General features: G+C 43.8%; 1 protein-coding gene across 1 annotated transcript; it reads right to left on the bottom strand.

Annotated features, from left to right (window-relative positions):
* Positions 1-1,167: 1,167 nt before the first annotated feature.
* Positions 1,168-8,922, bottom strand: myoz2b (myozenin 2b). The gene is made up of 5 exons (XM_061716906.1): positions 8,765-8,922; positions 5,788-5,957; positions 5,386-5,479; positions 2,014-2,176; positions 1,168-1,931 (listed from the first exon to the last, which is right to left on the bottom strand). Exons 2-5 carry the CDS (start codon positions 5,944-5,946, stop codon positions 1,706-1,708), a joined length of 642 nt encoding a protein of 213 aa, XP_061572890.1. The 5' UTR covers positions 5,947-5,957; positions 8,765-8,922; the 3' UTR covers positions 1,168-1,705.
* Between the last annotated feature and the right edge of the window lie 6,360 nt (positions 8,923-15,282).

Below are 15,282 nucleotides of genomic sequence, written 5' to 3'. Positions count from 1 at the left end.
AGCATTTAATTGGATTTATTAAAGTCTGTTTGCATGTGTAAGGTGTAAATACGGCTGCATGATTATGACACTATTAGAAACAGTATTATGCATATTTGTAATCTTTCTAAGCAAATGTCCTTTGGGAAACTAACAGAATTTCTGTTTCTATTTTTTTTTAAACAAAAAAAATGAAGCTGCTTCATGTTTCCCCGGCTGAATCTGGCACGGCTGAACTTTTACAGATAAGCTGTCAAACTCAACGTTAATGTTCTTAAAGTTATTTTAGGAGATGGATGTGTCTGTTTTCTTTCATTCCAGTTCTCTTTGAAGTATTATGTCTCCCTGCTCTTGTGAGTCTGTGTATTTACACCTTAATAAACAGCTTTACAGAAACTTCAGGCCAGTTTCCTTGATCTGAACAAGCTTCCTCTTCTACAAACTTCAATCGGCTGGAAAAAATAAATAAATTCGCTTTCAGATCAGTGTCACACACTGACATCTGTAAACACCATCTACAATCCCTAAAATATCCAGCAAAAAACATAAAACTTGTGTAATTTATTTACCATGTCTGTTTTTCTCTGTTCGTAAACTGACTGAAACATAATATTCCTTTCATTTCTTTTTCTGTCGTGAAATACATGTATAGGTTGGATTAAACCAATTAATCATAACGTGTGAGGGCTGCATGTGGGATATAAAAGCCATTTAATTCCATGTATCAGACGTAACTGCAGTGCACAGTTTATGCAACATAGCTTGACAGTGATTCTTTGGACACCCCCCCCACCACACACACACACACACACACACACACACACACACACACACACACACACACACACACACACACACACACACACACACACACACACACACACACACACACACACACACACACACACACACACACACACACACACACACTCCACAGAGTGTATTGTATATCATGCAAAGTGTTGCTGTCTTTTAAGTGGAGACAGAGCAGAGCAAGTTTTGTTTTTTTCCCACTACAGTCTATCCATGCTATTGTGTACTCTATACATAATTCTGATGAAGAGAATTTGACTATTTATTGTTATGCAGTATGTAAAATATAAATTTGAAGGATGTCATGTAGTTGCTGCCTGTAAATGAAGGCGGGTTCACTGCAAATGCTTGCTTTTATAGGTCAGAGTATACAAATAATTCAGGTTATTTTATTGTTTTTTTTTGTTTCTAGTCATAAAACATACAGTGCATGTGCATTTGTCTCTAATATATTTATTACACAACATTTATTACACAACACAAAAAAATAAATCATTGTAAATTCAAAAGTCTATGGTTGGGAGAGGCAGCATTTCTCTTATCACTGAAAAAAGATATCTCATCAGAACGTTGTTCAGGGTCGTTCTGGCATATTTTCACCAGATACGATTCCCTACATGTTCCTGTTTCTGTCTTTTTTCATTAATAAATATGTGTCATTCTTTCTGTACATTATATATGCATCACTTCTTTTAAATATTGTTAAGATTTACAGCTTCATTTTTGATTGTTGTCTCATAATTGTCTCCAGATACATATTTTACAGAGTGTAGTAAACATACTAATTTCCTGCAGAACAAACACATTACATCTTTCGTCCATAGTGAGAGATTAATTACAGCTGCACTACAAACTGAAAGTTTTGCTGTTGCAGGCTGATTCAAACCGCTACTTCAAGATCCAGTCAAATCATCTACAGGTCATCGGACTCTGGGGCATTGACGGGCTCCAGGGTAATGGTGGGTAAGATCAGATGGGAGCCCTCGGATATCCATCCCTGGGCTGTCCTGTTGAAGGTGGGCCGCTTCATCCCCGGATCGCCGAGCTCCGGATACTCTGGTGGATTCAGATCGACCTCGGGGAGCTTGAATGTGATTCCTCTGGGAGCTTTGCAGAAGCCACCGTAGGGAGTGGCACTCCTGTAATCAGATCAACACATGAACCACACTCTGGTGTTACACCTTGTATTAATCCACTCAGCTACACCCGTAGGTTCCCCACCGGTTGAAGCTTCTGTATTCAGGCTGATCTGCTTGTGGTTCTGGCTCCGGCATTCTGAGATTGACAGTTTCAGCGAGGCCGGGGTCACGGAGGATGGCCTCCTCCCATGGGGAGTGATAGGACTTGTGCATAGTGGTGCTGTTTGACTTTTCCTCAGTTGCGCCTGATGAGGGAGGGAGAAGATAAAAACGAATATATCAACGAGAGATTAGACTGGGAAACCGGGTTCTAATATTAAAATGCTGCGATCTGTCAGCTTGGCTTGCTGTTAGGATCTTACAGTTGTTGCAGAGCTGTTTTCCTTCTTTTTTAACCAAAGCGGGCAAGATTAAGAATAGATACTGCACTTTGAAAACACTTAACACAGAAAGACTGAGATGTCCGTCATGATGATCTGAGGACTTAAAATAGCATTTAGTATCTGTGCTCATCATACACCTGAAGCATTTTAGAATAAGAATGGGGGTATTTTTTGCTGTTAAATCTTCTGAAAAACACAATGAATTATAGTGGACAACATCGTCATAGAACCTGAAATAAGTCCCCACCAGGGGCGTCACTAGACTTAAGACTGTACTGGGGCACAGCTGGGGCACAGAGAATTCATGCGAGTGCGCGGAGCGCACGAGCAAAAATTTTTTAGCACTTATTTATAATAAAAAAGCTGAAATGGTGCTTTAAATCAGTGTTTCCCAACCCTGGTCCTCGAGGCAACCCTGTCCTGCATGTTTTAGATGTTTCCCTGCTTCAGCACACCGTGATACAAGTAACTGTGTCATCAACAGAAGTGTCAAGACCTTGATGACGAGCTAATTAGGACCATTAATTAGAATCAGGTGTGATGATGCAGGAAACATGTAGAACATGCAGGACAGGGTTGGAGACCCCTGCTGAATACAATCATGTATTGTCCTAGTGGCGTTTCAACTTTATTCAGAGGCTGTAAATCTCCAACATTGTAGTGCATTATCAATTTGTCTATACCTGTTACTGGGAAATCAGACCTCTTGGTCTTTCTGGGAACTTTTTTGATTGTCAAGGACTAGCAGATATTTTCTCCCACTGGACTGATGCTTTAATTCCACATGACGTTTCAAATGTGAAGTTGACGAGGCAGACGTTCAGACTTGTTTTCTCAGACATAATCTTCACAGAAAGGTTAGTTTCCTACCGTCAGACTCTTTGGGAGACGATGTGTAAAATTCCCGCAGATAATCAGTACTCGAGTTGTAAAAAAAAATCAGGGGGGATGGTGGATTTTATCATATGGGGACAGATAATTTTTGCTCATTACAAATAATATAATATATTACAAATAATAGCACTGACCAAAACACCTGCAGGAATGACATAGCAGCAGTTAAATGCAGCCTTCTGTAAGCTTTAAATATCCACTGGGCTTACATCAAATACATCAAAACACAAAAATAAAAAACAGTTTTCTGAACTTATCAATATGACTCTGTCCTTCACAGGATAAGTAATAATGGAGCACTGCAAAAACTCAAAATAAGAATATGATTTGTTCTATTTCTAGTTAAAATTTCTCATTTCAGTAAAAAATCTTATTACACTTAAAACAGGACTCATCACTGGAAAAAAACAACAATTTTCACCTGTTTCAAGTAGATTTTCACTTGAAATAAGTAGAAAAATCTGCCAGGGGAACAATATTTTTTTTGCTTGTAATAAGAAGATAAATCTTGTCCCACTGGCAGATTTTTCTACTTATTTCAAGTGAAAATTTACTTGAAACAGGTGAAAATTGTCAAATAAGTTTTTTTTATGGTGTTATTTTTCTGGTGATGACTCTAAATGTTGAAATAGCAGTAAAACCACATTCATTGATGAAATTACATAAGGGATGGAAAGGGGGGATGACAGTTTTACAGGGGGGATGATTTTTACTGTTTTTATTTCAGGGGGGATGCCATCCCCCCTCATCCCCCTTCAACTCGAGTACTGCAGATAATGACAAGCGGATCATCATCTGACGGCTCGCTGACGCTGCGTCTGCAACGTCTCTCTCTTCACTGGTCAAGGCTGATTTATGGTTCCGCGTTAAATCGACGGCGCGGACTACAGCGTAAGGTACGCGGCGACGCGAACCATACGGTCCGCACGCCGCGTATCCTACGCCGTAGGCTCCGCGTTGGTCTAACGCGGAACCATAAATCAGCCTTCATTCGTAAAGACTGCACCGGGCTTGTCGAGCATTTTAAATATGCGCGCTGCCCGCTGGTGAAATGAGAAGGATTATTCGTTCATTTGAATGCGTTCATGCACAACACTGGTGTATTCTATGTGGAGTTAAAACTCCGAAATTCATTTTTTACTGGTGAAATTTTTACTGGGGCACTGCAGATCAATACTGGGGCACGTGCCCCAGTAAAATCTGTCTGGCGACGCCGATGGTCCCCACCCGCATTAAATAAGCAAATAAGAGCCTCACAGTAATGTTTAATAGTAAAAGTTGAATGATTTCCATATACATAATGCAAGATAACTCAAACAATTGGTTCTACACAGCTTTGTTGCTTAAAAAAAACAAACTCTGATGGACAAAGTAATCGGGGAAAAACCTACTAGGAAGACTGGACTCAGGGGCAATGGAAAAAGATCGTGCAGTGAAATTTACTCTGGTCAAGAGTGACTAGTACATCATGATAAGCAGAGTTGCACATAAAGTGATGCATCCATCATGCCATTGCCTATCCTGCCCACCTGCATGGGTAGTATGATAATCTGGGGTGCTTCAGTTGGTCAGATCCAGGCTCACCAAAGGCAGGGTCCCAAAAAAATGTTATCTGAATATGTTGTTTGTTTGTTTAGCATAAATACATCGCAAGATGACAATGCTGGAAAATGGTGAAATAATGGCTTGGATCACATATTTGAAAACATGGTTTGGCCACCAGACGCAGCGCCAGTCTCGCTGGACGTGCTGAAGAAGAATCCTCACAGTGGTCCAACTCTTTCATCGTCAGAGCAAGGTCTTGGTAGGAAATTAAATTCTTGATGGAACCAAATGTTGTGACACGGCATATTCCTCTTTAGATGATAAAATACTAGTGTGACTTTTCTTTGTCTTTTTTAGCAAGGCAGTGCAGTTGCCAAACACGTCAAAGCAGCTGTCATGACTGTGTGATGCAAGTTGTCAGTTTTATAACCGCATGCCATAAACAGTACCTGTTTACTGCTTGTATGCTGCAGCATACAATCTTATGTTCTGAATAATAATACCCACACAGGAAGGTAATGAAGTAAATCAGTGTTAATGTTGGCTCATTACATTTTTACTATATGATTTCTCACTAATGTAGTAAATCCTAATGTTCCGTGTTGGATTAAACAGCCTTAAAGAGTAATTACCTGAAGCAGTATTTTGTGCATTAGCAGCGTCTCCGTCGGCTGGTGGCTCCACTTTAATTTCAACACCATGTGTATTCTGATTCAGAATATCATTCTGTAAAACAGAAAAAAGAACAACATTTTAAGTGCATTTGTACGTTTGGCTACAAGAACAACAGGCAAAATGATATTGTTTTCTCTAGATTTTTACAGACACACGCAAACACGAGTAACAGCACCACAACACTTCAGCATATGCTGATAAATGGAGGGCCGCCTCCTCCACAAAGGGCCTCAGCAGCCTCTCAGAAGATTTGGTGCTATCACTCATGCGTCGTAACACTTTTATTTATTTTTTTCAAGAGCACACTAGCTGATAAGTTTTCTGAACATAGAGTGCTCAAAGTAGGTCAGCTGACTTACACTCAGCAGTGCATTGGCTTCATTTTGAATACTTTCAAATGTGTATTTCTCAGATCTTCTCTGACGCATTTTGAAAAGCCGGGAACCTCTGTTGGAAAGCAGAGACAACTCCTCTAACATGATGTCTTTTGGAGTGCAGAGTTTCTTCCCGAGATCCATGATGGCGTGTCCTGAAAGGCAAGAAAGTATAAAGTTATGTGAACTTATAAGGAGGGCTAGGGGCACGGTGGCGCAGCTGGTACTGCAGCCGTCTCACAGCAAGAAGGGTTTCCCGGGGTTCAATTCCCGCCGGGGACGCTGTGGGTGCTGAATGCGTGTTAAGTTTCCCCATGACTTCGGCGCCCACACCCTGGGTGGGGTTGGTGAAAGGGCCTTTCTGTGTGGAGTTTGCATGTTCTCCCTGTGTTCCCTTGGGTAGCTAATGTGAGCTACCCTCACAAAAACATGCAACAGTCCTGGGCTATACATGCCCCCTCTGGCCAGCCGGGGGGCCAGATGGGGTGGGGAGGATCCGGCCGGAATAACGTGATCCTTCCACGCGCTACGTCCGGCCAGAGAAACCCCACCCTGTCTGGTGAAAAGAAGTGGCCTGCTCACTCCTCAGGTTAAGGAGGAGACCTGAGCTCAGTGCAGGGCCCTCCCGGGGTTGGTAGAGGGAGCAATGCCCAGGACTGTCACTTAGGTAGGAGCAGGGGTGATATAATGGGGAAAAAATTGGGATAAAAATATTTGAAAAAAAAGGATGGCTAGAAGAACTTGAGGGGATGGTCTGTATTATCAGTTTATATTATCGACATATGTTTAATGAACAAACATGCACCACAACATATCTTCCAGTTAAAGTGTAGCCAGAAGTGTATCAGTTGTTAAACCCAAATGGCAAAAAAATGCAACCAGTAAATAGAAGAAAAAGGTATATTTCTCCCCAACCATCTCTGGGCCTCGAGAGGCTCATGCGTCAAAAATGATATTCAGTTACGGATTCTATGTGTAGGGAAGAGGATTAGGGCCACTGAAGAAAAAAGAAGAAATTTCTGAGAAAAAAAGTCATAATTCTGACTTTTTCTTTTAGGAATGACAAAAAATCCTCCCTAACAAATTATTTTTTGTTTCAGGTTTCTGAAAAAAGTGAGAATTCTCAGATTAAAGTCAGGATTCTGACTTTTTTTTAGAAGATTAAAGTCAGAATTCTGAGATTGAAGTCAGAATTATGACTTCTTTTCTGTATCCGTATATGTGACACATGTGGATTTAGCTCTTTGTTTGTTGACTGCTGTGTGAAAGTTTTTGAAATCAGAGGACAAGTTCAGGGTTTAATTCAAGATCAAACAGTTGACAGACTGGTCAATAGTTAACATTTCCCCCCCTAGCTATCTGGTGTGTCATCCTGATTCAGATTTTAGAGCTGGATATTACTAGATAGATGGCTTAAAACTACCTACTGATGCCCTCTGATTTACTGCTATAAGTTCTGCAAGTTTAAGAAAAATTCATAGATAAACTCAAAGGAATTGCTAGCGTCATCTATTGACCTGCTGTGGAAATGGGTTATCATTGCAATAGGGATTTATTTATCGGTACGGGATGTTTCCACATGCAGAGACAGAATGTGCACCAGCTGTCGCAGACCTTCACGTTACAGAAACAGCCTTACAGTTGGCCTGCACTGCTTCCCGCCCCTCTCCCTCCCACCCAGAAATAGACCTTAGAAAAAGGACAAAGGATTAGTCATCCTTGGTAGTAAACCATCATATTCTTTATTTATGGCAGGTGCTGAAAAGCAGCTTTGACATTTTGAACTTAAACCAGAATGGATATTCTCTGGCTGCAGTGTTTTTGTATGTCTAGCTTCAACAGTTTACACCGTACTGCTTGTATCAAGGACCGCTCTGCATATAGCTGCTGCTATTTCTTCCCCTCTACAGCTGCCATTGTACACAGCTGTGACATTGTGACTTTGGAGAAGTTGGCGGAACTCGGGAAGACTGGAAACACTTAGGACAAAGGATGTAGTTGCTCCAAGAAGTTATAAAGAGGCTGTGAACCAGTAGGGCAGTAGTGTATTGCTAGTTTATCTGTCGATATGGTTGCTGCTAATCACAGGGTTCGCTGTTTGTCAGAGAATGGGAACCTCCCCCTAAATTTGAACATTTGAATTTATATCAACATGAAACAGAGACTTCAAAATGACCAAACGCAGAATGGCTTTAATTGTGCTATTCCTGTCTGTGATATTATATCCCAGTTGTTAAAACTCTCTCACTATCTTTTTCAGCACGTCTTAAAATTGAAATGATGATTTTGACAAGGCCTTTTCCCGTTTGCAATAACTTTGCAGGTGTCACATTTAACGCTTACAGTGTCTTGCATAATCCACGGAGCCTCATTTAAGTTGGTTTCCCTGATGTGTTTTGATCTCTGTTGCATCACTTTTAGAGCGTGTGATCTAATGTTAGCGGCATCTCTGTTGAATGCTTGTCAGGATAAATCGCTGGTGTAAAGGTCAAGGATGCATTGTGTCACAAGTTTGTATGATTTCCTGGGGTAATGCAAGTGCTTTACTTCAATGACAACTGTGTCAAGGAAACGGCTCGAACATGTCTAGAAAAACTCAATTATGTTGTTTTTTGTTTTTTTCCTTTGTTGTTAAATGCAAAACTTGATGCAGGTTGTACGCCTGCATTCAATGTTGAAATTTCAATTGTGCTCTGAGGTGTTGACTTTGCAGGAAACGTAGTTGTAAAATGTCTTTCCATCCAAAAATCACCAAAAATGTTAAGTTATATAAAAGGTACCTGATGAACTGATTACATCTACCGTCATATGAAAGTTTACTCCCACAGTTTTTAGAAAGATTAAATGTTATGTACAGGCAAATATGTTTTATCACCATTTACTGGCCTTCTTAAGTATTATAACATAAAGTCAGTATGATAATCAGATAAAACCAATGCACCTGGACGAGGCTGGTTCATACCTGTGGTGGTGTCCCTGCGGTGCTACCTGTATCCTTGAAAGGGGAGACACGGAAGACTCCGGGGTCAACCCACGATAGGTAGTGTGATCTTTCCTGATCTTCACACTCCCGGACACTAAAGCCAAACTGTGAGTGTGTCTCTGTGTCTGTTGTGAGAGGAATGTAGCTTACATCAATAGGCTAAATTTAACCTGCCAAACACTCACAACCACTCTCAGACACCATGTGGCGCGAATAGCAAAGACAAGAGACGATGGGCAGTGCGTACATGTGTCTACGCTGATGTTGTCGGGGACGAGGAAGCCCCTCCTGAGAAATATTCCACTCCTTCTCGTATGAATCCTCAAAGTCAACAGGTCTTCTCTCTCTAATTTGAAGGAGTTGCACTTCTTATGCCATGTCAAACCCCCAGTTAACATGGTGTAAGGAGTGCAACTCCTTCAAGATAGAGAGGTCATTTGAACCAGGCACAGCTGCAGCTTCTCTGCTAGGTTCCTGATATTGTTTGTAATTACTGACTTCAGATAATGATAAACAGATAAGTGAGGGGTGATAAAGGGATGATGGCAGACCACCAAACAGATATGGCAGTCATTATTCTGGCAGTTAACCCCTTTAATCATGCCTAAAAGGAGCAAATGGAAAGAAAAACTACCTCCCTCTGCACTTTAGAGCATAGTTGGGTGTCTTGAATATACACCAAATCGAAAACTGTGATTAAAACACAACTCTGTCACTTAGTTTAAGTCAGTTGAACTGGAAAATGTTAGTTTTATTGAAGTGTTCACATGTGCAGGGCTGAGTGACATCACAGACCCAGATCAGAGGAAAATGACCCAAGTTCTGCAAGTTCTTTATTTCCATTCAACTTGACATCATGCTGGATTTGCTGTATCTCTGAAGTGGAGGTGAAAATACATAACAATGTTTCTGGTCATCCTGTTGGACACTTTAGTGCTTATAAAAGAACAGTCATAGTCAATATAGATAGTATTTAGATCAAAAGATGACACAGTACATTATTTACCTTTGGGAGCAGATGATTAATAACAACCCCGCTGGGAATGGCATATTCCTTTGGTGGTACAGCAAGCTGATAAAATGACATGATTTGTGAAAACGACAACAGAGGACCATCTGAATTAGGTAGCTGACAGACTAAGACTATACCTTTTATTAAACCAATTGTATTCCGCTTTCCCTTCTTCACCATTGAAAACCTTCAATCCCAACTTTGAACCCTTTTTGGGTTAATGTAGATCAATCAACTCTTGTTAAGTTGGAAGGAGAGACCGTGTTGAGAGTCTGCTTACGGCACTGTCTTGCCGGTACCACCAGGGTAGTATAAGCATAGAACATTTTAATCTGGGTCTGTGATGTCATAGTATCCAGGGGCCTTATTTATAAAAGCGTGCGTAGGATTCATACTAAAAGTGTACGTGCGCTCAAAAGCCGAAAATGGCGTGCAAACAAAAAAATCCTGATTTATAAAGCCGTGTGCACGCACATCTGCACGCAATGTTCCCTTTATAAATCACAGTCCATCTGGAATGTTGCGCACGTGAATTCGCCTCGTATCCCGCCCTCTACATGCCCACTTTATACCATGAATGGTCAATGCAAAGTACTTCATGACTGTATTTGCATATAAATGAGCCTGCTGATCATGTGCATCGGCTTCCTGCAGTCTGTTTCTGCGCCAGGATGAATGAGTCATGTGTCGAGCAACCGTGCCACTAAATTTCATGGAGACCAAGATCGAGATGTTGTGGATGAGGTGGAGTCCAGGAAAACAACATTATTTGGTGGTCACAGTAGTGGCACCACTAACAAAAAGAAAGCGAGTGAGTGGCAGCACGTCGTTGCTGCTGTAAACGCCGTGAGTGCCACCGACAGATCTGTGGCAGAAATAAAAAAGAAGTGGTGCGATCTGAAGGTGGAGGCCAAAAAGTGATTGCCTGCCAGAATCTGATTTCTCCCCTGACAATGGGTCTTTTTACCTGCCAAAAATTGATTGAAGGCCAAATACAGTTAATGAAAGGTTGTTTCTACCTAAATATGATTTGATCTCATTCTTGAGCTTCATAATATAAACACTAGCGCTCACAGGATTGCTTTTAACTCTTTTAAAGGACCATTACAACACAAAATAGGCATTTTCACCTGCCAAAAATTGATTGAAGGCCAAATACAGTTAATGAAAAGTTGTTTCTGCCTAAATATGACTTGATCTCATTCTTGAGCTTCATAATCTGAAAATCTGACGTTTTAGCGCTATCGCTCAACGGGCTGCTGTGCGCGCTCCCGCGGCCAGCAATCAGATTCTGGCAGGCAATCACTTTTTGGCACGACACCGGCACGGCGTGTCCTGGCACCTGCAGCACCAGCAGCACCAGAGAGTCCCAAGCGCATGGCGCAGCTGGAAGTGGCCGTGTCCTGACTGACGCTGTGCTTCAAACACAGAGGGACACGATCAGCGCTATTATATCATAAGTCTGATATGTGATGACATTAAAAGTATGACATGAATCTGGCTTCATTTCACCACCTCACCGTCTGCGTCGCCAGTTCCCCATATCTTCAAAATGTTCGTTGGTTATGGAGGCAAGTTCAGCCAATCCGGTCTCCCTGAAAGCCTTAGTGCACTCCCCTATCCAATCCTCCTCTTTCCCCTACACCAAAAATGTGATAGTTAAGACCTCACTGAGGATCTGGGTCCAGTTTAAGCGCTATTTTGGCCTACAGACTCCCTCTGTTTATGCACCACTAGCAGCTAACCATGCTTTTCCTCCTTCCCTCATGGACAATGTTTTCTTAAAGTGGGCACATTTTGGTATTCATAACTTTAAAGACTTGTATATTTATAATGTCTGCTTCTTTTCAGCAACTTACAGATCATTTCTCACTTCCTAAGCATCATTTCTTTAGATATTTACAAGTCTGCAGCTTTGTTCATGACTCATTTCCTAGCTTTCCTAATTTACCCTCTGACTCAGCTTTGGATAGTTTCCTGACACCAATCCCAACTCTTAAAGGCTCTATCTCATATATCTATAACCAAATTAATCTTTTACAATCAGAGCCCCATGGCTTAATAAAGTCACTTTGGGAGGAGGATCTGGGGCTCGCATTATCAGAGGAAGTCTGGACAGAGATCTTGAGACTGGTACATAAATCTTCTATTTGTGCAAGACACAGTCTTATTCAGTGCAAAATTGTACACTGTACCTACTATACTAAGGCTCGACTGGCTAAGATTTATGATAATGTAACTCCGTCTTGTGATAGGTGTCAGCAGTCTCCTGGGAACTTAATACACATGTTCTGGAGCTGTCCTTCCCTTTATAAGTATTGGACTAAGATTTTTAATAGCCTGTCAGAGGTAGCTGGGGAAAAATTAGAGCCAGATGCTTTAAGTGCACTATTTGGGGTTGTTTTTTTTTTTTTGTTTTTTTTTTTTAAATTTAAATAATAATACTCATTACATTTTTTATATATATATATATATATATATATATATATATATATATATATATATATATATATATATATATATATATATATATATATATATATATATATATATAGTTTTTTTTTGCAATTGTCCATTTATGTCTTGGTTTTATTTATTTTATTTATTTATTTTTTTTATTTTTTTTATTGTGGTTCTAGTTTTATATAGGTTGTTCGGGTATGCTGCAATACGTAAGTGACCACTGTATTTTTCTGTTGTTTTTTCCTAAAAGAAAAATGTGTGCTTAATTTGCTAAATGTTTTGATATAATTGTATACATCTGCAAAACCCAATAAAAAAAGTTGGAAAAAAAAATGTTCGTGCGCTAGGATCAAAGTTTGTGTAAGGATACGCACATTTTCCCGTTACGTTTTTTTTTCCCCTCCTTGAACCGCCACCTTACTGTGGTGGAGGGGTTTGTGTGCCCGAGTGATCCTAGGAGCTATGTTGTCGGGGGCACTTTCGCCCCTGGTAGGGACTCCCATGGCAAACAGGTCCTGGGTGACGGGCCAGACTAAGAGCGGTTCACAAGCCTACCATGAGAAGAATGCAAGCAAGGACCGTAACGTCGCCCGGATCGGCGTCACCGGGGCCCCGCCCTGGAGCCAGGCCTGGGGTTGGGGCTCGTAGGCGAGCGCCTGGTGGCCGGGTCTTTGCCCGTGGGACCCGGCCGGGCTCAGCCCGAAACGGCGACGTGGGCCCGCCTTCCTGTAGGCCCACCACCCGCAGGAAGGACCATGGCAGGCCAGTGCAATGTGGGCTGGGTAGCAGTCGTGGCGGGGTGCCTCGACGACCCAATCCCTGGACCAAAACCCTCACAGTGGGGACATGGAATGTCACCTCGCTGGGGGGGAAGGAGCCAGAGCTTGTGCGTGAGGTTGAGAGATACCGGCTAGAGATAGTCAGGCTCACCTCCACACATAGCTTGGGCTCTGGAACCCAGCTCCTTGAAGGGGGCTGGACCCTCCACTACTCTGGAGTTGCCCAGGGAGAGAGGCGGCGGGCTGGTGTGGGCTTGGTTATAGCCCCCCAGCTCAGCCGCCATGTGTTGGAGTTCACCCCGGTGAACGAGAGGGTCGCCTCCTTGCGCCTTCGGGTCGGGAAAAGGTCTCTCACTGTTGTTTGTGCCTACGGGCCGAACAGCAGAGGGGAGTACCCGGCCTTCTTGGAGTCCCTGGGAGGAGTACTTGATAGTGCTCCAACTGGGGACTCCATTGTTCTACTGGGGGACTTCAATGCTCACGTGGGTAATGACAGTGATACCTGGAGAGGCGTGATTGGGAGGAACGGCCTCCCCGATCTGAACCCGAGCGGTGTTTTGTTGTTGGACTTCTGTGCGAGTCACAGTTTGTCCATCACGAACACCATGTTCAGGCATAAGGGTGTCCATCAGTGCACGTGGCACCAGGACACCCTAGGCCGGAGGTCAATGATCGACTTTGTTGTCGTTTCAGCTGACCTTCGGCCGCATGTCTTGGACACTCGGGTGAAGAGAGGGGCTGAGCTGTCAACTGATCACCACCTGGTGGTGAGTTGGATGCACTGGCGGAGGGAGAGGTTGGACAGACCGGGCAGACCCAAACGGATTGTGAGGGTCTGTTGGGAACGTCTGGCCGAGCCCTTTGTCAGGGACATCTTCAACTCCCACCTCCGGGAGAGCTTCTCTCGGATCCCGGGGGAGGCGGGGGACATCGAGTCTGAGTGGACCATGTTCTCTGCCTCCATTGTCAACGCGGCGGCTCGAAGCTGTGGACGCAAGGTCTCCGGTGCCTGTCGTGGCGGCAATCCTAGAACCCGGTGGTGGACACCGGAAGTACAGGATGCCGTCAGACTGAAGAAGGAGTCCTACCGGGCTATGTTGGCCGGTGGGGCTCCTGACGCAGTAGATAGGTACCGGCAGGCCAAGCGGGCCGCGGCTCGGGCAGTCTTGGAGGCAAAAACTCGGGTCTGGGAGGAGTTCGGGGAGGCCATGGAGGCACCGTTTATGGTGCTGGTGGGGAGCTGTTGACCTCGACTGGGGACATTGTCGGACGGTGGAAGGAATACTTTGAGGATCTCCTTAACCCGACTGACATGCCTTCCACTGAGGAAGCAGAGGGTTGGGGCTCGGAGGCGTGCTCATCCATCACCCAAGCCGAGGTCACCGAGGTGGTTCGTAAGCTCCTCGGTGGCAGGGCACCGGGGGTGGATGAGATTCGCCCTGAGTACCTCAAGTCTCTGGATGTCGTAGGGCTGTCTTGGTTGACACGCCTCTGCGACATTGCATGGAGGAAGGGGACAGTACCGCTGGGGTGGCAAACCGAGGTGGTGGTCCCTCTGTTTAAAAAGGGGGACCGGAGAGTGTGTTCCAACTACAGGGGGATCACACTTCTCAGCCTCCCGGGGAAAGTCTACGCCAGGGTACTGGAGAGGAGATTACGGCCGATAGTCGAACCTCGGATTCAGGAGGAACAATGCGGTTTTCGTCCCGGTCGTGGAACACTGGACCAGCTCTATACCCTCCGCAGGGTGCTCGAGGGTTCATGGGAATTTGCCCAACCAGTCTACATGTGTTTTGTGGATCTGGAGAAGGCATTTGACCGTGTCCCTCGTGCCATTCTGTGGGGGGTGCTGAGTGAGTATGGAGTCCGGGGCCCTCTACTAAGGGCTGTCCGGTCTCTGTATGATCGAAGCAGGAGTCTGGTTCGCATTGCCGGCAGTAAGTCAGACTTGTTCCCAGTGCATGTTGGACTCCGGCAGGGCTGCCCTTTGTCACCGGTCCTGTTCATAATTTTTATGGACAGGATTTCTAGGCGCAGCCAGGGGCCGGAGGGGATCCGGTTTGGGAACCTCAGGATTTCATCTCTGCTTTTTGCAGATGATGTTGTCCTGCCCTCCAGCATGTGCTGGGGCGGTTTGCGGCCGAGTGCGACGCGGCAGGGATGAGAATCAGCACCTCCAAGACCGAGGCCATGGTTCTCGACCGGAAAAGGGTGGCATGCCTTCTCCGGGTGGGTGGAGAAGT

This window comes from Cololabis saira, chromosome 1 (genome assembly GCF_033807715.1).
Source record: "Cololabis saira isolate AMF1-May2022 chromosome 1, fColSai1.1, whole genome shotgun sequence".
Taxonomy (NCBI): Eukaryota; Metazoa; Chordata; class Actinopteri; order Beloniformes; family Belonidae; genus Cololabis; species Cololabis saira.
Note: the sequence above shows the minus strand (reverse complement) of the source record. Positions and strands in the feature narration are given on the sequence as shown.